Source organism: Siphateles boraxobius, unplaced genomic scaffold, assembly GCF_051911475.1.
Source record: "Siphateles boraxobius isolate OS27281-9 unplaced genomic scaffold, OSU_SipBor_1 7, whole genome shotgun sequence".
NCBI lineage: Eukaryota > Metazoa > Chordata > Actinopteri > Cypriniformes > Leuciscidae > Siphateles > Siphateles boraxobius.
Genome location: NW_027509197.1, coordinates 31,834,394 through 31,859,807, shown reverse-complemented (window position 1 = coordinate 31,859,807; position 25,414 = coordinate 31,834,394). Strand labels below are relative to the sequence as shown.

General features: G+C 35.4%; 2 protein-coding genes across 3 annotated transcripts in view; one reads left to right on the top strand and one right to left on the bottom strand.

Annotated features, from left to right (window-relative positions):
* The window catches only part of glsb (glutaminase b), a 53,426-nt gene extending 49,594 nt beyond the window's left edge, over positions 1 to 3,832 (top strand). For both annotated transcript variants that reach the window (XM_077216102.1, XM_077216101.1), the window contains exon 18: positions 2,186 to 3,832. In XM_077216102.1, the coding sequence (XP_077072217.1) occupies positions 2,186 to 2,342 (157 nt within the window). In that variant the 3' untranslated portion in view covers positions 2,343 to 3,832. The remainder of the gene's footprint in view (positions 1 to 2,185) is intronic.
* A 7,667-nt stretch (positions 3,833 to 11,499) lies between these two features.
* LOC143723143 (signal transducer and activator of transcription 4-like) overlaps positions 11,500 to 25,414 on the bottom strand; it is a 33,748-nt gene continuing 19,833 nt past the window's right edge. Inside the window, exons 24-45 of the mRNA XM_077215131.1 lie at positions 21,643 to 21,770; positions 21,408 to 21,552; positions 21,203 to 21,298; positions 20,264 to 20,353; positions 20,012 to 20,090; positions 19,805 to 19,899; positions 19,533 to 19,699; positions 18,307 to 18,465; positions 18,027 to 18,119; positions 17,828 to 17,887; positions 17,524 to 17,553; positions 17,058 to 17,148; positions 16,903 to 16,941; positions 16,753 to 16,836; positions 16,561 to 16,659; positions 16,334 to 16,469; positions 16,180 to 16,235; positions 15,594 to 15,688; positions 13,011 to 13,150; positions 12,720 to 12,908; positions 11,762 to 11,834; positions 11,500 to 11,665 (exon numbers count right to left, since the gene is read on the bottom strand). Coding sequence (XP_077071246.1) covers positions 11,638 to 11,665; positions 11,762 to 11,834; positions 12,720 to 12,908; positions 13,011 to 13,150; positions 15,594 to 15,688; positions 16,180 to 16,235; positions 16,334 to 16,469; positions 16,561 to 16,659; positions 16,753 to 16,836; positions 16,903 to 16,941; positions 17,058 to 17,148; positions 17,524 to 17,553; positions 17,828 to 17,887; positions 18,027 to 18,119; positions 18,307 to 18,465; positions 19,533 to 19,699; positions 19,805 to 19,899; positions 20,012 to 20,090; positions 20,264 to 20,353; positions 21,203 to 21,298; positions 21,408 to 21,552; positions 21,643 to 21,770 — 2,172 coding nt within the window. The 3' untranslated portion in view covers positions 11,500 to 11,637. The remainder of the gene's footprint in view (positions 11,666 to 11,761; positions 11,835 to 12,719; positions 12,909 to 13,010; positions 13,151 to 15,593; positions 15,689 to 16,179; positions 16,236 to 16,333; positions 16,470 to 16,560; positions 16,660 to 16,752; positions 16,837 to 16,902; positions 16,942 to 17,057; positions 17,149 to 17,523; positions 17,554 to 17,827; positions 17,888 to 18,026; positions 18,120 to 18,306; positions 18,466 to 19,532; positions 19,700 to 19,804; positions 19,900 to 20,011; positions 20,091 to 20,263; positions 20,354 to 21,202; positions 21,299 to 21,407; positions 21,553 to 21,642; positions 21,771 to 25,414) is intronic.

Sequence of the window (25,414 nt, the reverse complement as noted above, 5' to 3'; positions counted from 1 at the left end):
ATAAATCCAAAAAAGGGAGAGAGCGGGAAAAAAATATATATTGTTTAAATATTTATATAAATTGAAGTTATTTATACAACTTTAATGTTTATACATTCATATTTTATAATTATCATTTATATAATAAATATTATTTTGAATAAATAAATATATTTAACATTTCCCATAGGAACATATATCTCCAATGTTGTAAAAATGAAGACATATTAAAGGGATAGTTCTCCCAAAAATGAAAATTAGCCCATGATTTACTCACCCTGAAGTCATCCTAGGTGTATATGCCAATCTTCTTTCAGACGAATACAATCTGAGTTATATTAAAAAAATGTCCTGCCTCTTTATAATGGGAGTGTGGCTGGAGAAAATTTGAAGCCCAAAAAAGTGCATCCATCCATTATAAAAGTAATCCATATGGCTCCAGGGGGTTAATAAAGACCTTCTGAAGTGAAGCCATCCGTTTATGTAAGAAAAATATCCATATTTAAAACTTTATAAACTATAATCAATAGCTTCCGGTAGACAGTTGTACGCATCGATTTACGGTGGAAGACTAACCCCTGACCAAGCCGGAAACTGAAGTCTCGCGGGAGCCGCCACTGTCGCAGAACTTCACCTGCTGTTTGCATTCCATTAACTCCCATTCATTTTGACAGCAAATAACTTTACATCTGAGGCGTCCAGAGACTTCATTTGTCCATTATTTATTTCTAAAGAAACGGGACAATGTATAAAAGGCTCCATTACTTTGTATCTTACGTTATGGCCCCTTAGAGGCCGTTTTTGTAAAAATAGGCTAACGATTGTATCATAACCACGCGACGTTGGGTGCTTCTCATTTCTCATTTGTGCATCCTCGTTTCCTTTCCTCGCTTCCTTTCCTAGCGCCTCAGCTCCTCCCCCTGTAGGATGTGAGGGAAGGACGCAAGGAAAGAAAATGAGGACTGAGGAATCAATGAAAGCTTTTTTTATACATTGGAATATTTGATCACTCGAGCGTCACTTCATAGCGTCATCAGCAGCGCTCAAAGGATCTGCCGTTATGTTGTTAAAGTTTTTTTATTTATGAAATTCATAATGAATAATAATAAAGCAAGATACCCTGTTGAAATATGTGAGATGTGTGGTTTATATAAACTGCAAGGGTAAAGTGTAAATTCAAATTATTGTGACCGATGTGAAGGGGGAGGAGAATGTATACGTGCGCAACGTTTAGTCAATAAAACACTTCCGCATAGGATACACCTGTGTATCCTCGCTCATGACTCCTCTGAAAGCCTCCCCACTCCTCGATCCTCGAATACAATTAGAGAATTGAGATGTCCTTCAAGATGGCTGTGGCTGTGACGAGGAGGGATATTGAGAAGCACCCTTTCTCTCGCACAATAGAGAAATTACCGTACAGACAGGAGGAGAAGCTCGCAGGAAATCTTTTACTGTCTATGAGGCAATCGGAGGGACATAGAGGGATATAGTCAAGGGATAAGCCCTTAGATAGAGAGTCCATAAAAGCAACGGGACAAAATATTTCAACAGCGTTTTTGAGGAATTAGGTGATTCAGATTTGTCTTGGCACAGCTACTAGAAGATTTACAACTGTCAGACTGTCGTCAAGCTCAGTTTGAGCCTGCGCAGTCGCTCAGCCATCAGGAAGTGAGTGCTCTAACCGGGCTTCAGTTTTCTCCGTTGAAATCAAGGGGGTCGCTGTGTCCAAATCTTTTACTGACTACGGCGAGAGGCGTCTAAGCTACGATACCCCTACATCCTACGTCATACATGCGCCACGGTTACTCTTGTGGAACAAGTCGACTTTCGCATTATGCATACGGTCGACTGGCGGAAGCTTGTTATTTTAGATAAAGTTATAAAAGAAGAATGTCATATACACCTAGGATGACTTGAGGATGAGTAAATTATGGGCTCATATACATTTTTGGGTGAACTAACCATTTAAGTGTTGTAATTTAAAACTGTAAAGTAAAATAATTATATAATTAAATAATTAAAAATACAGATGATTGATTGATTGATTGAAATAAATGATTGATTGATTGATTGACAGAGCAAAAATAGATAGTAAAATATTTTAATAAGCTAATAATAATATATTATTATACATTATACAGTAATAAAATGACTGGAAGAGTCACGGAAACCTTGAAAATGAAATAACTTCTATTTCCTCCAGGTGGGGCAACACACCGATTGATGAGGCGACACATTTCGGTCATCATGAGGTGCTCACGCTTCTACAGGAGCACAGCAGTAAGTACAACCCAATGGTCAATCCTGCCGCAGATGAAGAGACCACCGAAAAAAACCTGGATGGGATGCTGGAGACGTAACCATTCCCACCAATAGAGGACACTCTTCTGGAGCAGCCCAGTGAAGGACAGGTTCTTTACAATAGCAATTTGGCTGTTTTTGTCAAAACTTGTGTTACATTTTTTTTTTTCATTTGTCATTGTCTCTAGTAGTTTTTTGTATGCTTTATGCTCTACTTCCTCCTTGCAAGTCAGGGTGTGTGTAATGATGTTGTCCGTATTCAGTGGTGTGAAACATGAGCTCAATAGGCGCTGTAATTGCATCTTCTTTTGTGCAAGTGAAAAGGTGATTGATGTGTGGATGTGAATGATTTAAAAAATGCCATTGTTTTCCTGAGGGCAAACGGTTAAACATATTTATACAGTATAGATTTGATACCAAACAATCCTGTTTAGTAAAGCCGTTCAAAACAGGACGCGTTCTTGCATTAAAAACAGCGAGATCTGGCACGGTTCCGTGAAAACACTCACGACTTTATATTTAAACGACTATTTATTTTGAACAACATATAGCCTATTCCAAAGCCAGCATGATAGGTAGTTGCGATAGCATTTTCTTCCCTATTGTGACGTATACCACAATCTCATGTGACAGGTTGATTATTTTTGTGATACTGACCAGCGATAACGACATTATCCTGCTTATTACATGTCTACTCACCACATACGCTGACCAATCAGAATTAAGTATTCCACCGGGCTGTGAAGTAATACAAAATATTGAAGGAGGAATGAAACATGTGTCCTGAGTAAAAAAAGAGTGATTTATTTTCATAATATAAGAAAAGTTTGCATGCTCTCCTAGTAGAGAATACAACTATAGATAACTCTTTTTTTTCTTTTTTACGTGTATATCACTTTTATTTCATTATAGCACATTATTTAAACATTTGAACCACTGCCAAATCCATGTTATTTATGTTATGTTAGTCTTTATCTATTCTTCAATGTACTGTACGCACAATCATATTTTAATATTAGCCTGGATTTTGAGAAAGTACACAATGTTGCAATCCCAAAAATGAAACATTTACATTTTACTGAGATGACAGGAAGCTGTATAAAGTTAAAAAAAAAATCCCATTAAAAATAATATTTAGCCTACATTCACACCAGCTTGTTGTATACTATAAAACTCTTTTATAACTACTCATTATGTATAAATAAAAGACCATGCATTTGTGCAAACATCTGAATCTGCACTATAATTGATGAAGTGTTAAATTACTGTAAGTTTAGTTTCTAAAGACATTTGTTTTAGCAGTGGAAATATGATGTCAAACCTGTTCAGTCGGACCAAACACAAAAATGAATGTAAACTATTTTAAAGACACTTTAACTCTGTTCAGTATTCCCTAGATACAATCGTATTGAAGCAAATATTTGTTTCTGCTTTATTTTACACTGTATTTGGCTGACTAAAGTTGGTGTGTGTACATGTACAACTAAAGCAATGGTATATAAAGATTTAGCTTTGATGTGCAATAATGAATAAAATCACTAAAGCAGAATTTCAGTGTTTTTTGTAGTTTTGTCCACTGTATTTATAATGTATATCTAAAGTAATAGCACAACAACCTCAACAATCAGTTATGTTCAGAGCTGAAACAGGATTATGCTCTGAAATTAATAACCATGAGCAAAAGCAACAAGAGATGTTTGTCTAACCTAACGCAATAACAAGATTACTTTCCTACATTTCTGCATTGAATCCAAAACAACTTATAAGGTTGTATATACAAGGTATATATTTGATCAGTTCTCTGAGAATCAAACCCATGAGTTTGGCATTGCTAACTTAATGGTCTACCAGTTCAAAGCATAAATCCTTTAGATCAGATGAGTCCGGCAGAGCATACGATGTCCAGGCGTGCTGTTGTACTGTCCTATATTTGCATTCATCCCTCCTAGAGCTAAAAGAGAACACAATTTTATTTTAGTCCAAAATTGTGTGCAAATGACCAGGACAAAAAACACATACAAGAGTAGCATGATGAGTCTTCCTTCATGGTTGTCTAAGAAACGAAAAGCTACACACTCCATTAGTTAGGGTTAGAAGAACTGTTGCCAAACATATAATATGATAGAAACATATAATCAGGGCAATAGTGATCCAATCATAGATCTTAAGTATTTGCCTATCTAACGATTTTTTATTTGGCCAGGCAGTGTTGCTCTTTATTATACAATATTGTATTTTCCACTTTATTAAGAGATGATTTTTGGGGGGATTTGTGATTTGCATGCCAAATATGGCACATTACAAAAGTATGAACTGCATACAGTTGGCCTATATATAAATATAAAGTCTCTACCATTAGATGCGCTGGTATAGTAGCGACCAAAGGCGACTTCTCTTGGGATGTCTGGGTAAAGGTAGACGAGGGGATTCACGGGATCCTTCTCTCCAGCGGTTACGGTAGTCACGGATGAAGTTCGGTAAAGGGATTCTGTTCATATGTGCTCTAGTCTGTACGGCTTTGTTGAATGGACCACAGGTTCATCTCTTTGTGCTGACAAGATAATCTTGTAAGAGACATTTCAAACCAAGATCAACACCAGATATTGATGTGTATGTAAACTTTGGAGTCTGAATGTACGCTGTACATTATCCATTGCTATCTATTATTTTTATGCACAGCAGAAACACTTTCTCTCATTCTCTCTTACCTTGACCCTCCAAAGTCTTTCTCTTGAAGTCATACTCATATTGCAGATCTTCCGAAACCTGAATGTCCTGTTCTTTTTCCTGAAGAAAAAAAGGCAGCTACTGTGTTGAAAGTTTCAAGATAGTTTCATAGGTCATGAAAAATATTCAAACAGAAGAGTCTGCTGTGTGTGTTCATGTTTTAAGAATGAGTGAAGGTGAGAGTAAAGTGCCATATTAATCACAGTAAGATTCTTTACCTGCACTCTCTTGACTTCTTCTTGACTCTTCTTCAGCTTGTTGACTTAATGGTCCAAATCTTTTTGTTGTTCCATCGTCGTACTTTCCTGTGATGAGCCAATATATTATTAGACATGTACTTCGACAAATGCCAGTATATTAAAAGCTATGAATAACTTACTTGACTTCTCCTCATCCAGGGTGTTGGATTCGATCATAGCCATGTAAACTCCTAGCAGAGAATGAAACTATAGATAACTTTTTTCTCTCTTTCTTTCTTTTTACATGTATATCCCTTTTATTTCATTATAGCACATTATTTAAACATTTGAACCACTGCCAAATCCATGTTATTTATGTTATGTTAGCCTATATCTATTCTTCAATGTACTGTACGCACAATCATATTTTAATATCAGCATGCAGGTCCTCCAAAATGCCTGGATTTTGAGAAAGTACACAATGTTGCAATCCCAAAAATGATACATTTACATTTTACTGAGATGACGCAAATACAAATATAAATGCAAAATACATAAAAAAACACTACATTTATTTTTTAAGTATTTCCTTTTAAAAATGTGATTCTATTTGTTATGATTGGTTGAAAGTTCAACGTAACCTTTATTATATTTACCATTATGTAATATACGCATGATACTGGTATTCTGATCCTGACAAGAAGTTCCTTTCTATTATAAACAATAACTGTAATTACTATACAAATGAACAATACAGCAATAATTGCATTACCAAGGACAAACTGTCCATTTTAACAGCAGAAGTTTGTGCACAAAATTCAATGCAATAGGAGATTATTTACAAAACTTTGTTTATCCCTTCAGTGTTATAGACATATCTTAAACCTGGTTCAGTCAAGAAAAAGGAATTACATAAATAAACAAAATAAAACAGGAGATGGGGTCGCGCTATAGTTTATAGTTATACATAACTATGTAACGCACGTTGTAGTTTTATGTGCACAAAACTATAAAATATTTGGTTCTAATCAATGTCAATTATACTCGATAATGTATAACAATAGAAATCAATAATGGAAAGAAAAAAAACATTATTATAATTTCTGTTTATAGATCACCTGGGTCAAGTGTTGATATTTTCAATGGAGAGATGGAGAAACAAACAAAAAGCCCTTGTTCATCTGTGGGACTTCAACATTGACCTTTCAAATCCAAACAAACACAAACTGACCGATGAATTGAAAGATTGTACTCCATGTCTTTATTCCCAAAAATATCAAAACCCAGTAGAATCACATCACACAGTGCAACCCTATATTGATAACATCTTTACAAATAATTTGACAAATGACATAATTAATGGCTTACTTATTTGTGATATTAAAGACCACTTACCTGTTTTTGCCGTATATGACTGCAATGTTTCTAAAACTAAAGAAATCTGTAATGTAAGCTGCAAAAGTTTACAAACTCAAGAAGCAATGAATGCATTTAATGATGACCTGAGAGTGCAAGACTGGAGCTCTGTTTGTGGAGAGATAGACACAGACAGAGCCTACAATAACTTTTTAGAAATATTCACAACTTTATATGATAAGCACTGCCCCATTTCAGTTTACAGTAAACTGAAGAAATATGCAAAATGTCCCAGGATGACTAAAGGCTTACAAAATGCATGTAAAAAGAAAAATTATCTCTATAAATTATTCATTGAATTGAATTGTACAAATTGTACAAGTTGTACAAAAACAAGTTAACTGATGAAATAAGAATAGCCAAGAAATGATATTATAAGAAATTATTAATTGATAATAATAAAACCAATATAAAAGGAACATGGGACAAGTATTGAACAGGGTAGTTAACAGCTTCAATCACTTTTTTGTAAACATTGGCCCTGACTTGGTGCAAAGAATCCCAGACAATCAAATAGAGCATAATATTGAAAAAATTGGAAAAAATTCAAACACTATCTTTCTTTCAGCAGTAAGTGAGAAAGAAGTAAATGGATATTGTCCAAAAGTCCAAAAATAATTATTCTATGGAGTGTCACTCCATCAATATGGCACTATTTAAAAAAGTTGTAAATAATATCAAAACCTGTCACTCACTTCTAAATGGCTGTGTTCCCAAGAAAATGAAAATTGCAAAAGTTATTCCACTATTCAAAAATGGAAATAAACATAATTTTACCAATTATAGACCAATTTCATTGCGTCCTCAATTTTCAAAAATCCTAGAAAATATATTTAAGACTCGATTAGAAAAATGTGTTGAAAAATATAAACTGATTAATGAAAGTCAGTATGGATTCAGAAGCAAAAGATCTGAATCAATGGCTATTGATGCAACTGAAGAATTATCAAATGCATTGGACAAAAAAAAATACCATTGAAATATTTATTGATCTGAAAAAAAAAACACCCTAAAATGTGCAGATGGGTGAGTCCTCATCTGACTGTCTGTAATTTCTTCTAGTGTCCCCCAGGGGTCAGTATTGGGTCCTAAATTATTCAACTTGTACATTAATGCTATACAGTATTTAATGTTTCACAGTTACTTAAAAGTGTGTTTTGTTTGGAGATGACACCAACATTTTCTATTGTGATGACAATTATGATAAGGTTATTCATGTTGTAAATACTGAACTAAGGAATATAAAAAAATGGATGGATAGCAATAAATTATCTTTAAACTTAAATAAAACTAAAGCCATATTATTTGGTAATTATAAAACAAAACCGGAAAAGACGATTGAGATAGATGGGATACAAATTGAAAATGTCTCTGAAATAAAAAATGTAGGAGTTACAATGACAATGACAATTTATATAGCACTATTAAAAACAACAGCTGTTGACCAATGTGCTTTCCACATAGACTCACAAATCAATAAGGAACTTTATATTTAAGTAACATGTAAGCACATATAAAAACACAGTCTTTAATCAAAAGCTTTTGAAAATAAATATGTTTTAAGTTTGGATTTAAAAATAGTAAGAGATGGAGCCTGTCTTAAGCTAATTGGGAGAGTATTCCAAAGTCTAATAATAAGCCAAACATGCCCTTTGATTGCAAGACACTCTGTACCCTGTATTGTTCCCTGAACTGTGTTGAAGTATGGGGAAATAATTAACTCAATACAGTCACTCCTTATCTTACAAAAAAGGGCTATACGAACCATAAACAAGGCTGAATATCTTGAACACACAAATCCACTTGTTCTCAAATCAAAGTTATTAAAAATACAGGACCTTGTTTAATTCAACACGGCACAATTCTTATTTAAAGCAATTCACAACCTATTACCTTCTAAAATACAAAAGTTATTCACAGAGAGAGAGAGCAGTTGTAGCCTATACAGTTTGAGGAGCTATGGGAACTTTTCAAAACCAACGGTCAAATCCACCAAAAGTTTCTGTGTGTCTGTATGCGGCGTTAAACTATGGGATGGTCTGGGGCACGAACACAAACTATGTAAAAGCAGGTCTTGTCACTGTACAAGGAGGGCGGGGCTCAATCGCCTGGTCATGTATTCATGTATTCATAGGCTGTGTTATAATACCTTGTAGGTATTCTGATTACCATTGTAAGTATTCCTATAATTGTTACCTGCAGTAATATGGTGTTTAATTAAGATATGTTTGTGTTTTTTTATATGTGTATATTTATTTTTATATGTGTATATGTAATTGAGTTATGATAACGTTAACAATTAAGGAAGTAAGTAAGTAAGTAAAGGTTTATTTATATAGCACCTTTCACAGGTAAAGACCACAAAGTGCTTCACAACAAAAACAATTATATCATAAAATACACACACTAAAAGCATAGACAGTACATGATCATAACAACCCACAAGCAGCTAATTAAAAGCCTGAACAAATAGATGAGTCTTGAGTCTGCATTTGAAGGCATCAACAGAGTCAAGAGAGCGCATAGACGGTGGGAGATCATTCCACAACCTAGAGGCAACAGCCTGAAAAGATCGGTCACCTCTAGTACGATAGCGAGTGCGTGGAACAGTCAACAGGTTCAGATCCACAGACCTCAGAGCACGCACAGGGGTATAACGCTGAATCAGGTCACTAATATAGGAGGGTGCCTGACCATGCAAAGCTCTAAAAACTAAAACCAAAATCTTAAAATTTATCCTATAAGACACTGGTAGCCAGTGAAGTTCTTTTAGGATAGGGGAAATGTGAGACCTCCTATTAGTATGTGTTAAAATTCTGGCTGCAGAGTTTTGAATTAATTGCAGTCGAGAGAGCTCCTTCTGGTTTAGACATGAAAATAAACTATTACAATAGTCTAAACGCGAAGACACAAAGGCATGAATGATAAGCTCCAAATCATTGCGTGAAACCATATTTCTAAGTTTCGAGATTTTCCTTAATTGAAAAAAGCAGTTTCTCGTCAGCTGCTTGCAGTGCTGCACTAATGACATATCTTTGTCCAGGATAACTCCCAAGTTTCTAAGACTAGGCTTAGCAGACTGGCCCAGATCACCCAGGTATTGTTTAATCCCAGGGATTACATCCTCCGGGGCAATGATCAGTGTTTCTGTTTTTTCTGCATTTAGCTGCAGGAAGTTATCACTTAGCCATTTTTTAATTTCCACCAGACAAAGTAGCAAGGAGTTTAACTTACAGATCTCTGACGGCTTAAAGCAGAAATAAAGTTGGATATCATCAGCAAATAAGTGAAAAGACACATCACTGAACCTTTGTATGATCTTTCCCAGAGGGATCAAATACAACAAAAATAAAACAGGACCCAGAACAGAGCCTTGAGGCACTCCACAGAGCAAGTCCGCAGACTCAGACCTTATTTGGTTAGCTGTAACACTGAAGCTACGCCCAGACAAATATGAGGTGAACCACTGCAGAACTGACCCAGACAGCCCTACTTGATCACTTAATCTTTTCAGCAAAACCTGATGGTCGACGGTGTCAAAGGCTGAGGACAGATCCAAGAGAACTAGAACAGTGTGTTTTCCAGAGTCAGCAGACATCATAATGTCGTTTGACACTTTCAATAAAGCCGTAAATAATTAAAAAAAGGAAGCAACCTTTGTTTTTCTTTTTAACTGTAACAGACTGGGGTGGGTCTAAATAAGTTTGACTTCTTTCCGCTCCGTTTCGAGCAATCGATTGATTTATGTTGTTAAAGTAAGGTGAATTTACCTTGTTGTATAGATAGAATCAAATGATTCTTTATTGCCTTTGTTATATGTCACTATATTGCTCGAAATAAATAAAATTTCATTATAAATTTACCTGTGGCACGTTGTGAGCGTTAAGTAATTCATGTCAATTCGTTGCATTTAAAAACGAATATTTAGTTCATGGTTTATGGAAATTATTATAATGATTATTATAGTGATATTATAATAATTATCATTATTATTATTACTTGATTATTAAGAATAATTAAAATGATAAATAATAATAAATGAATCATAATAATAACAATAATATTCAAAGAATAAAAAATGCTCACTGTTTGGAAACAATCATTATTCATTTTTGCAGTTCTGTTTGCTGCCACTAGTGGCCTCAGACGAACATGCTGCATACTTTATCTTTAGCTTTGGTAAAATGGTGGATGAAAAGAGAACCCGCTGTTGAGAAAAAAGAAAAGAAAAAACAAAAAAGGAAAAAAAACTTTAAACTACATTAATAAAAAGCATGTAATAGTCTTTATTAGTATTTCACATCATGTAACACTGTCTAATGTTCAAAAATAGACCTGAAGCAGTAACTGACTGCAGAAGGAAGGTTGTTGTATATTTCTGTCAGACTGTACCTGGATGACTGAAATCAGTGTGTGTGTGTGTTTGTGCATTTAAAGCAATGGTATATACAGTAAAGATTTTTTGATGTGCAAAAATAAATACATACTTCACAAAATAGAGGAGGTTTTTCCTCAAACAAATGTCTTAACAGAAACAGATTTTCAGAGTATTTGCATGTATTCATAATGGCAATGTCTAGCATATATCTGAGAGACTGGTACACAGACTCACTAAATATAATTATTAAACACATTCTCAGTGACAACAAAATGTAAGTTTATAGACCATATGTTCACATTTATATATATATATATATATATATATATATATATATATATAAAAGAAAAGAAATAGGACTACACTGTTTTAGCTGTAAATGTATTCTGTAATTTGATTAAAGAAAATGGCTCCTTTTCATCATATAAGAGGTGGAGAATAAATGTAGTATATCCTTATGACTAATATAGTAGAGAGAAGATCTGTGCAAAGATGAATCATTGGGGTATCACAATCTCTTTCCATCGTGCATTATAGTTGTGACAGATGCAGTACTTCTAGAAACAGGATCATTTTCTCCCCGAAAAACCTTGGATTAAATTTAGATGCATCGGTGGAGAAACGTTCCTCAAACCAGCGTTGCCTTGATGTGCTCTAACACTTTTGGAGTCTTGAAACAGGGCTAAAAATTTATAAATAAAACATGAATATAGTTTTTCAGAAACAGAAATGCAAATATAAAAAAGAGAGTAGAAAGTAAGGAAAAGTAATTGCTTACTTTTCTGACACAGAAATCATGCGTCTATCTATATATGGTTTGATAGGTTTGTCTATCTCCATCTCTTCTGAATCTGATGGACAAAAGAACATGTAAGATGTGTCGATATTGACAAAACACATGGTCTCTAACATGCAGTGGTCCTAAAATGTTTTTGAACACAGTTCCCCTTACATCAGTTTTCTGTGACTTCAAACCAAACAAATTTTTATTTGTCATCCATTTTGCTTGAAAAAAGTGCTTGTGCTCTCTTTCGTACTTGGTTCAATATTTTGTTTCTTAATGCAATGAAATTCATACATCTTTAAGTGTGACTATATGTTTGGGGACACTATATACTGTAAGAATATATACAGTTAGAAGAGAAATGTGCTATAATATATTAAAGGGATAGTTCACCCAAAAATGAAAATGATGTCATAATTTACTCAACCTCATGTCATTCCAAATCCATAAGACTTTTATTTATCTTCTGAACACAAATTAATATTTGTAATGAAATCTGAGAGATTTGCAAACTTAAATTCTGTAAGCATCAGATTAGGCCTAAATCTGTTCATCATATTAAGTGATTGTGTCTCTTCGGAAGACTTGGATTAAAATGCTTGGTTCAAATGGATTTCTTTTACAATCTTTTTATGAATGTTTTCACGTGTCAGAGTTTTGGGTGAATATACTTTCAATGGAGGGACAGAAATCACTCAGAATTCATAAAAAAATATCTTAATTTGTGTTCCGAAGATGAACAAAGGCTTACGGGGTTGGAACGACATGAGGGTGAGTTCATTTTTGGGTGAACTATCCCTTTAAAATATACTATGTACCTTTTGTATTATATAGTGATGGTTTTTTGCACCCATGAGATCTGCATCATAATCTTGGCCACATGATGTACTTTTACCCTCATGTCTTACCCCTCTTTTTACTCAATGAATGAATGAATGGACGGTGTATCTACCATCAGAAGAGCTGCTGTAGTAGCGACCAAAAGCGTCATCTTTTGGGATGTCTGGGTAAAGGTAGACGAGGGGATTCACCGGAACCTTCTCTGAAGCAGTGAGGGTGTAGTCCCGGATGACGTTAGGCAAAGAGATGGACGCCAGATCTGATTTAGTGTAGGGCTTCACCGAATGCATCTTAGGTTTACCTATAATTTACACACATGTTGATACTCATTCACGTGCAGTAAAAGACAACCAGATGCACACTATTATTGTTTAAAAAATACTCAATTCAAACCAGCACACACCATCCTGTGAATATTCCACCCATGTGATGGTGATTCCTCCTTCTCGACAGCTTTCACTGAAGCGCAGAAGGAAAGTGCCTGGGAGTTTGTCCATCAATAAAGCCTTCTCTCTCTTTTTACTCATGAACCCCATAATATACCTTTTTAAAAAATTAAAAAATACATATAAATAAAGTTTCTTGGCAGCTTGTGGCACTGAATAAAAATATCCATCAAATTTCAATGTTCATGAAGTAATGTCAGTACAATACTTAAAAATGTATAATATAGCTGAAGCGATTTTGACACATTGATACTGTATATCAGAATGGAGCAAGACGAGGCAGAGTAAGCTGTTACATTTTTATTACTAAGACAATTTGGGTTACACTTTATTTTAAGGTGTCATTGTTACACTGTAATTGTAAGTTTAAAGGGATAGTACACCCAAAAATGAAAATTTTGTCAGTGTTTACTCACCCTCATGTTGTTCCAACCCCGTAAGACCTTCGTTCATCTTCGGAACACGAATTAAGATATTTTTGATGAAATCTGAGAGCTGGATCACTCGTCCATAGGCTTTTAAGGGATTGAAACTTGTTCCCCGAAAAGTTATTAAAGACATCGTTCTAATAGTCCAAGTGACTACAGTGGCTCAATCTTAAGTTTATCAAGCGACGAGTACTTTTTGTGCGCAAAAAAAACGAAAATATATGTTAACTGACTAGAGGCCCACAGAGAAGGAAAGGAATAGTTGAAATAAAGTCGTTATTTTTGTTTGTTTTTGCGCACAAAAAGTGTTCTCGTCGCTTGATAAACTTAAGATTGAGCCACTGTAGTCACTTGTACTATTTTAACGATGTCTGTAATAACTTTTCGGGGAACAAGTTTCAATCCCTGAAGAAGCCAATGGAAGAGTGATCCAGCTCTCAGATTTCATCAAAAATATCTTAATTCGTGTTCCGAAGATGAACGAAGGTCTTACGGGGTTGGAACAACATGAGGGTGAGTAATTTCTGACAGAATTTTCATTTTTTGGGTGAACAATCCCTTTAAGTACCGAGTGATATTAACAGGGCCGTCGCTAGTGGGGTGAAAGGTGGTGACAATTATAGGGGCCCCCGCTGCCCAGGGGGCACCACAAAATCCAGCAGTTATACTATATAGGCCCCTGTTGTATGAATAATTATAATATTTATATTAGTTGTATGCCTGAGATTTAGATGAAAACCACAAAAACACGCAATTTGGTTAAATATTTTTTCCCAAAATATCTGCTTCTCTTACCTCCCTAAAAATGGTTTAGGCCGATCCAGAGGCGTCGGACAGGGGGTAATAGTGGAACTGAGTAACGCCGAGGAATGACCCCACAAAGACATAATATTGATAATCCATAATATTAAAATGACAAAATCACATTGTTACAATATGCTATCGGTATGAATAAAATTTCACAATACTCAAGTTTACATCCGTAAAACTCTTTATTTGCCTAGTAGCTTGTGCCCTCCCATGTTAGCGATCCCCCTATCAAAAGCAGAAATGGTTTGGCCTTGTTGTCCAGCGAAGCGGGATGGAAAGGAGCCATGGCTGCTCGAGCTACAAAAAAAATGAAGCCTAAATCAGGTTATCAAAAAAGAAACTAGTGGAGGGAAAGGGAAAGAAAGCTGCAGGAGGGCAGACAACTTCTGACTAGTTTTTTGGAGGGGAGGAAGAATGGTGAGTAGTCTTGTCAAAAGTAGCCTACCGGCACTTTATACAAAGTAAATCATTAAATTGTGCAAATGTGACAATACCAGTCTTTCTGCACGGTTTTACTGAGTAGCCTACAGAGACTTAATTAGATACACGCAGATAGAGGGCTGCATTCAAACGGTCCACATTTAGGCCTACAGCTTTCCTGTTTGCAGCGCTGAGCACTTTAGTCAATCTGAAGAGAAGTCTGTTGAGCGTATGAGTGTAGCAACAAATCATCATTTCTTTTACTCTCTATGCAATTCTCGTCCGCTCAAAATTGAAAAATATTAGAAGGCCACATTTTAATGTAGCTATTAATGTTAATAATTCACTTATTTAATTTATGTTTTATTTTCTAATAAATTAAATTTAAATAATTTAATAATTAAATTTAAATTTCTTGCAATGTTATAGCAGTGGTATGCCTACACTGAATTTAACCTTGTGAAAAAAAAAAAAAGTTTTGAATAATAGTGAAAATAAAGCAATGTTGGGTGTTGTAAGTGGCCCTTCCCTTGGTTCTGTGACCGGGGCCCAACATTTGGTGCTACGCCCCTGGAGATTAAGTAACTACATGTACTTACTATAGGGTTAGGGTTTGGTTTGCAATTATGCATTATTTATAATTATTACAATAGTAGCTACATGTTACATATGTAACAATGACACTGTAAAATAAAGTGTTACAGCAATTTGTTTTATTTGGAATTATGCAGACTGTTGAATAATACACAATAAGAGCAGAAAGATATATTAAGAAAGAAAATGCGGTGAATGTTGAATTAAATCAACATTAACTTTTGTTAATCTCAAACTGAAATTAGAATTAGAATTAAATAATAATAATAATAATAATGGAACTCTTACCCATCATTCCAAATGTTGAGCAGATGTTTTTTAATAAGGTCCAGAATTCCATCCATCCACAGCCAGAACGCTACACCCCTCTCATTGGAAGACATCTAGGTGAAAACACACAAGTTTATTCTATTATTTCATTTATACTACCTTCATTTATACTAACTTTTATTGCACATCAGATGATAATTTATATATACATATTTATATAATTTATATGTATATATATATATATATATATATATACACACAGTATATATGTATGTGTGTGTGTGTGTGTGTGTGTGTGTGTGTGTGTGTGTGTGTGTGTGTGTGTGTGTGTGTGTGTGTGTGTGTGTGTGTGTGTGTGTGTGTGTGTGTGTGTGTGTGTGTGTGTGTGTGTGTGTGTGTGTATATATATATTCTGTTAGTGTCGAGTTTGAAAAGCCCAGCTGTTCTATTTGGTATCAGGTTCTTCCACAGTCTCAGTTTTGTCTCTAAGTTTTGTTTTATCAGTAAATCATGTGCTGACAGCAGAGGAACAAACAAGTGAGATTGGTTAAAGAAAACGAAAGCAACTTTCCTGTCTTTGTTTCAGTCATTACCATAAACCTACCTTACAAAATTTATTCCAGTAAATGAGACCCTCTGGGTCACCTTGGGCGTCATGACCTGAAAACAAACATGAAATCTCAAAAATGTCTGCTATATATTAAGAAAATTTAAATAATGTTTCTTATTAAGAAATAAGAAAATATAAATAAACCCACCAAGAAGTTTTTCGGCCAGGTTTCCCAGCTGTTCAGAGTTCAGCGCTCGTTTAGTGACAGAAGAAAACTGCCAGCTTATGACCTTTGAAAGCTGCTCCCATTTCACTGGTGGCGGATTCAAGAAGAACGTCAGATTCTGAGACAGAGAGCGAGAGATTGACAGCGAGAGTCAGAATGGAAGCATATCAGTAGAGGACAAAAACACTGATGATGGGAAACGGCCATACGTGGGGTTCACTGCAGAGCATGTTGTACCATAAGATGGAGCCCCAGGCACTAGGTAGCTGATTCACGTGGGAGATCACCACAATAGGAAGTGATATGTTCTGTTTAATCACAATAAAACAGGCTGATCAACAGATCAAATGTCTTGTCTACCCATGTTATTGATATAGTAACTATGTTTCAGAGTACCTTACCGATAAATCAACACATAGTTCTGGCTGAATGAATTGAGTTTCAAATCTAAGTAAGTGCAGCTCCTCAGAAATGATGAGAGAAGTCTGTAATAAAAGAAAACATCAGCCATTCATAATGATCCATTTAAATGTATGTGTTTTATGGCCTACCTCATTGGTTCTGTTGTTACATTTCATTTCCTTTAATTGCTGTAGGGAGAAAAGAGAGCAACAATCCGACAATCAGTTTTCAATCAGACATTATCATGTATTTATGATGTGCAATAATGTCTTATCTGTTTTTCCTGGGGTTTTCCACAACATACCAAATGGCGAAATTCAGCTGCTAGACATCCATTGGATTCCTCTAAGTTGATAACTTTAGAAGTTGTCCCTAAAATATTGAATTTTCTACATCTAGGACATTAGAAAACAGACAATTGGATTAGTTGAGCTCTGGTGGCATGTATTAAAATGCTAATGGTGAGCCATTAAAATATTTGATTCAAAACAGAATCATTTAAAATATTAGAGTTTGTCATTATGTATGTCAGGCTTATTATCTAGTGATTATTACATTGATCACTGTAATACTGAACAGTATAATAATATAGGATTGCAGTCTTGTTCAAATGTGGGTTGCATAAGCTTTTGTAGTTGTTTTATGGACCACAATTAAATGTCTGTTAACCTCTGCTTGCTATATATCTAATACATCGGCTCATTCAAAACGTCACATTATAGTAATAAATCACATTTGAACTCTGAGTTTCAGCGTAATATGTTACGTACCCTTTTACTGTGTCGTTCTCTGTTAAATCTCTGCAGGAGAAAAACACATATACTGTATGAATACACAGACATGATAGATAGATAGATAGATAGATAGATAGATAGATAGATAGATAGATAGATAGATAGATAGACAGACAGACAGACAGACAGACAGACAGACAGATAGATAGATAGATAGATAGATAGATAGATAGATAGATAGATAGATAGATAGATAGATAGATAGATAGATAGATAGATAGATAGATAGATAGATAGATAGATAGATAGATAGATAGATAGATAGATAGATATTACTTACTTGTCAATAGAGACTTTTACTTTGAGTTGACAGTTCAGTTCAGGGAGTTTGACTAGTGATCTACAAAATAATGAAATATTTCTATTTCTAAACAATCTAAAATATCTAGATTGGATATTGGCTACACATCAACATCACTAAAATAGCATCTATTAAACTGAGTGACATAACAGTGTCAGTGACTGTAACTTTAACCCACCTGATCTTGACTGTGAACTGAACTCCTGTCTTTATTACCAAGGGTCTCTGAGGATGTGTGGGCATACACGGGTGTCTCTCCACCACAAGAGAACTGAAAGACACGTCACAACCGCTATCATCCTGTTCAAGACTATAATCTGTCAGAAGTGACGTAAACCACAGAATATATTCGAATTCCCCCGTGAACCTTTAAACCCACAAATCCTTGCAGTTTGCTTTCTGTAGCTTGCGCTCTACATATAAAGGGAAGAATAGTTGCGTGTACGGTTTCGTCTCACTTTGATATAAGGTTTTTGAAGAGTGAAAGGGCCTGTTCATCCAGCTGGCTCTTGCTCAGAGTGAGGGGGTCGTTGTTGTAGGTGAACTTCTGCACCAGTTCCTGAACTTTCTTCAGCTGCTGACGGATCTGCTGCAGACACTCTGCCACCACTGTGAACCTGCAGCACAATTCATGCAGTAGCTAATTATAGAAAAATAATACATCAGTACCAAGGACAGCACCGAAATAAATATGAGGGCAATATGAGCTCAACAGCTCTAGCTAATTATTCATTATTTGATATATCTACTTATCAAATAGACAATCTCAGTCACCATAAAATAGATTAAAAAATGTATTGGAACATTCCAGTATTTAATATAAATGATTTATCTTTTCACACATCCTTTTTTTTTTAATTCATGTGCCCTCGTAATCTTTAATCAAAATAAAATAGCAAACGACAACGATCCAATCAATTCCTGACAAACAAAATGAAGTTAAGTAATTAGTTCATATTTTTTCCTAAAAATTTCATAATGAACTCAGACAAGGTCGGTGCCTACACATTTTTCATCGGTTCTTTGTGAATTGGGATGTGTGCAATGGATTGTGGGTGATTTAAAGCTACACTGTGTGATTTTTACCCCCATCTAGCGGTGAAAAGGTATATGACCATCCAGAGAATGTTAGTTTCTGTTCCTCTCAATTCCGATTTCGTTTTAACTCCTACGGTGGCCAATGTAGTCCAAGATTAGCATGGCTTCCAGTTCGACCTCGTCCATGAGTGAAAGGTGAAGCTTGAATTAACCGTATGTCCCTCTTTGGCTAATGTACTTTCAAGATGGAGGGGCAACATGGCGACCGACATTAGAACCCCCCACCCGTATGTATTTTCAATGGCATATTATACACTCACGAGAATACTTTATTACTTGAACGAAGTAAATATCCATTAATGAGCACATATATTTTTGAAAGAACTTGGTGTTTTTAGCTAAGAATAAACTAAAAAAGTTACACAGTGTAGCTTTAAGGATGTGAAGGATACACTTGATGCATCCTTCAAAATGAGATAAATGAAGGAAGCGAAATGAAGGTCCTTCAAATTGAGATGGCCTTCAGTGGTGCTTGGTGACGTGGCAGCCGAGATATGCAGCCTTACTAGGATCCAGCCTTCCGTTTGGAAAGCACCCATCATTTTGTTTACAGCTTGCAATACAGGTCATTTGTAGAGGTTCTCACCAGCTCTGCAGCTGGTCCAGACAGGCATTGGGCGGACCACCTATGCAAGCCATCTGCTGTCGCTTCTTCCACTCGGGTAACTCATCTGATATGAGTGTGTGCTGGATCTGCTCTGCTTGAGTCAGTACATTAGCCATTTCCTTTATCACCACCTGCACACATATATGCTGTATTGTAGAAAAGATATGATACTGAAGAAAATGGCAACATTAAGCAAATCCCTATTGCTGTGAACTCAAAACTTTTTGGCATTTACCATAATCTCGACCTACCTCTCTTTTCATGCTTAGCCCCATAAACATTTGTCGAATTGCCATTTCCTCCTGCTTGATCTCTTTTGTTATCTGGCCATTCATATCAACTTCCACTGAAAATATTAAAATAAAAATCATTTGTTCATTCAAACACATCTGTAAAATGTAACATTAATCTAACCAATTACAGATGTCCCAGAGCAAAATGCTAAGAATGTATGTTACCTCGACTCTGCAAGGTCTTTTTCTTGAAGTCATATTCATCTTGTACGTCCTCCAAAACCTGAATGTCCTGTTCTATTTCCTAGAAGCAAATAAATATTCCACAATTGCAGATGGTTTGTGAAACTGTAGTCACTTCTTTAAATGGTTTTTCGGATATGTGGTTAATTTGTGTGATAAAGACCCAAAAAGATTCAATATCAGCTCCTAATCATTATAAATAAAACCAAATCATTATTCACTGAGATGTTTTACCTGCACTCTCGTCTTCAAATTGTTGATTTTATTGGCCAAATCATTTTGTTGCTCCATCATGAAATTCCCCTGTGATGAGTTACCTTTACCCTAAAAACAAAATTACAGAGATGAATGACAACACAAGCCCAGGTTTGAAATGACAGATGTGACGCAAGAGTTGCACTTTATTTCACAGTAGGTGCATTTCTGTCAACTTACGGTGCACTTACCCAAGAAAGTATTGGGTAATATGAGGTAACTACATGAGGTAAGGTTAGGTTTAGAAGAAGGTTGAGGGTTAATACCTACTGTAGATATAATAATAATAATAATAATAATTTGTTACATTTATATAGCACTTTTCTAAGTACTCAAAACGCTTTACATATGGAAGTGGGAATCTCCCTAATGTGCAGCATCCATCTAGATGATGCGACGAAAGCCGTGCGCCAGAACGCCCACCACACACCAGCTTATTGGTGGAGTGGAGATAGGGTGATGAAGCCAACCAGTATATGGGGATGATTAGGAGGCCATGATGGACAGAGGCCGAAGGGCAAATTTGGCCGTGGTTAAACCCCTACTCTTTCGAAGGACATCGTAGGATTTTTTATGACCACAGAGAGTCAGGACCTCGGTTTAACGTCTCGTCCGAAGTACGGTGCTCTTTGACAGTGTAGTGTCCCCGACACTATACTGGGGCATTACGACGTACACAGACCTCAGGGTGAGCGCCCCCTGCTGGCCTCACTAACACCTCTTCCAGCAGCAACCTAGTTTTCCCAGAAGGTCTCCCATCCTGACCAGGCTCAACCCTGCTTAGCTTCAGTGGGAAACAAGTCTTGAGCTACAAGGTGATATGAGTGCTTGCCAAAAAATAATAAGTACATAGTATGTGCATGATGGGGAACAGGACTGTAAAATAAAGTACAAACAATGCAAGAGTAAAAGCCTTACTTGTGTACTAAGTGCAGTTTCCAGTATCTTTCTCTCTTCGATCAGAGTGTTAGCTATGATCATAGCCATGTGAACAGGATCCTCCTGGAAGTGCTCCTAATGGGAGACGATTCATTCCATTATCTGAGCCATTTCATTTTAGAATAATGAAAATAATTATATTGAAAGTAATCTTTTTTGAAAAACCATATAAAATTTGTTTCACCTGTAGGTTGCGCTTAATTTTGCGTATATTATGCTGTAAGAGGAAGTTGTTTCCCAGGTTGAGACGGCTGTAGTGCTCATCAAGTTGATTGAGGAGCTCATGGAAGCGTAGGGTGGCCAAGGATACATTACTTGCAATGGATTCCCTGCAACCAATAATAATGCGTCAAAAATTATTTTCAGCAATTGGTGATGCTACTGAATCAAATGAAATATGAAATTACAACAAATCTCACCAGTCATGACTCTCAATCCATTGACTGAGATACTGTCGGATCTCCATGGGGAAAGCCTCATCGTAAAGCTGGTCCACTTGCTCTAAATACAGAGAGTCCAGCAGCTGCAGCTGGTTCCAGAGTGTCATCTGCAAACATAAAAACGAAAACCATTATGACATACTGTAATAATGTAAGTGTTCACATACTACATCCTGTCTGTGTTGATGTTTGTCACCTAACACCTTGTTTTATGCGTAATGTTAACATTAGGCATTAAGCTAATAATAATAATAAGTTAATCAAATGAAATAAACAAAATGTGTTATAAAAATGCACAAATGTAATAATATTTAATAATAAATTATACTTTCATAAAAAGTATTATTATTTATTATTATTTTTATTTAATAAACATAATATTAGATTCAAATCACTTAAAATCAAGGGTTTTATGACGTTTTATGACAATGGTTTTAAGGACTAAATATAATTTTAGAGATTAATTAAATGCTTCTATTCTATCGTACAATTAATATCCATTTGTTTTGAAACTGTATGTAACAGAATAAAATAATATATACTATGTCTGATGTTTCATTCCATTGTAATCATAGAGCAAAACTGCTGTACATGGCATTACATTACATTATAGAATTCGACAGTTTTCCCACAGCCTTATACAAGAATGAATTCAGATAAAACGCTAGACAACATAACAGAAAATTACCTTTCAACATGTAAGTTGGGTCAAGGCGCAAAAGCAGTATTTCTCGGGCTAAGTAGACAAGGCACACGTAGATTAAACTGTCTCTGCTTCAGACTTGTATTTTCTTTAGTAGCCCCAAAGTGATTATACATGAAAAACTGACGCAGGTTACAGCCCACATGGTCATTGTAGGCCAATCGGAATGCTGTAATTACCATATGTAAATATTTAAGTGATGACAACCAATAATATTCTAGTGCGTAAACTAAACCGCGCCCCTTTAGCGAATGGCTGTTCCAGCGAAGCGCAGCCCTCCCTTGACTATCACAATGATTACAGAATGGGATTACAGAACTGCTGAGAAAACAGAAACTTAGCGACACACTTGGAATTAATAATTAATACATACATACATAATTAAAAAAAAACATTCATAATAAGTAGCTAAGTTCCTTCAACCAATAAAATAGACATTACTGATCCACCACTCACCTTCCGTGGAGCAGTATTTCATGCTGATAGGCTGCGGTCTGGACAAGGGCGGGGGGGATGTGAAACTCATGGCATAGCCAGCAAGGCAAGCACGCGTTTTCTGAGAAAGCGAGACCTAAACGAACTGAATGCAGGAATTAAACAGAGAAACGAAACTAGGATTTGCGTCAGTTCCCTATAATGCCACTGGATGTTTTTATGGAGACCCCTTGGCTTTTAAATGTGCTGTTTTAAATGCATAGGCAGAAATGGAGAAGAACAGATGCGACGTTTGTTTCACTTACATTTAAAATGATCTTATGTGATAGGCTACAATGAGTCATTCTGTTGTTATCTGTGCCTATACACTAGCCTACGTTGCTAAAGTTTGATTAAATAAATGTTTGTGCTGTAATTTTAGGTAGTAGTTCTGTAAAGAGTTTGAATGAAAATATGCTTTGATCAAGACCACATAACAATTTCTGTAATTTTATCAAACAGGAATGAACGTTTTACAGTGACACAAACTAACTAATATCACAAATCCTTTGCCAAATACTTATTGATGATGTATGTATGCATTGCTGTTTTTCCACCAAAATGATGTCACCTCCTGGAGGATGCTTTCATTAAGGAACTGGGCCAGGATGTAACAAATCTCTTAAGAAAGCCCTTGGCTACAATTTTAATAGAATAATAAGGGTTTTCTTAACAGTTGCTGTTTTTTGTTAGTTAAAGAGAATGAAAAGTGAAATAGAGGATATGGGAAATACCTATGCATTGATCAGTTAAAACAATGTCCTTTGAATACACCTGACATATTTTTTAAATAATACTTTATTTTTTAAAAACATTGGACATGTCAAAAATTAAAACATTGGCTCAGTCCAAAGTAGTGAAACTGATGAAAATTAGCCCATATGTTCACTTAATTGTGATGTCGAGAAATAAAAACCAATATGATTTCTATCTTGTAAATTTTTATATTTTATCCAATATATCAAGACATGAGAGGTATATGAAAATGTACTGCAAAGTGGTGTGTGGATTGCTACAGAAATTAAACTCGTTATTATGTTCAACTTTTGATTCATACTGTAGTCCTGTCAACTGTTTTTTGATAGCTTTTTCCTTATGATATAGATATCAGCACTTTTTGCCACATCAGCATACCAATACTAAGGGAATGAAGTAGACGTCACATTGTTTGCATATTTAGTTGCACAAATGCAACAGACTTAATGTCGTATTTTACAAACTCAAAAGTGTATGAAGTGAAGAAAAAAAATGTGTCTGAATTTAAATGCCATGAATCATATTGCTGGCATAGAGTGCATCTAGAAATAGACTTTAATGGAAGTTTTCTGATTCACTTCCACACGCTAAAGGAGAACATGGTTATATTGCTATTTATATCTTAAAATGACTGGATTATACTGTGAAAAGTGAAAATACTTCACATATGCTGCAAGGAAGAATGTGGTAATAAGTCTTTCCCATGTTGGGACATGTTGGCTGCTGCTCAACAACATTTCCATCATCAAAATGTCAACACCTACACTATACAACGCGCCAAGATGACACATTGCATTTTAAGACTGCACATTGTTGGTACTGCTATTACGGTCTACTATACTACTACAACTAATAATACAATAGTGAAACTATAAAAAAATTTATTTAAAAAAAAATAGAATAGCAACAACAAGCTTGTCATAATATATACATAAACTGTATAATGGGTATAATGTTAGGCAGTTATGTTTAGTCAAATCTGAATTTTACAGATACATGGAGACCACATAACTAGAATTTGAATAGTACAATGAATAGTACATCTGATACATTTTCATATTGACAGTATTTTGGAATATAAACTCAGCAAATCAAAGGGAGAGAAATTATGTTTTTAGAGGCATAGAGCCAGAAAAAAAGTCAACCTGTAGTCAAAAATGTTATCCCTTAAAACTCATCTTTGATCACCAAAATTACATATTTAAAAGTCTATAAAAGTTCTTCATGCCTTAAGATATCTTGAATGTAACTCAACGCGGAACCATGAATATGCAAATTGGTCCCCGCCTCCACTCACTCACACCAGCTCAGAGATTCACTTGTTGACCTGATTGATTACAAGGTAGTTTGTGACGTCAGAAAACACCAGCGATTTCAAACCGCGTTTTTGAGACTGTCTTTGGTTCACTGCAGTTTTAGGTGAAAATACTCAGCAATGGTGTTGACTTGTGTCAACATTTGTACATGGTTTGTCTTAAAGAATATTAAAAACACCACAGAGACATAAACAACATTAAAAACTTGATTTTCACCACAGGTGGACTCTAAGAATGGCAAAAGAAACCAGAATACAGAGATGGAAAGCTTCGAACCCATCCAAAATCTTGGATCTGAGCGAAATCTGGTTGTTGCCCTTTCTACGGTGAATTCATCTGCAATGTAAACAAGAAAAACGTGTCATGTCATTTTCTGATTATTTTAGTTTGCTTTTCGTAAATATGGATGCTTAAACAGTTATGTTTTGCTTATTAGTGACAGCCCCAAATTACCCACAAGATATGGCCCCGAGCAACAGCCCGAAAAACCCTAAAACCACAT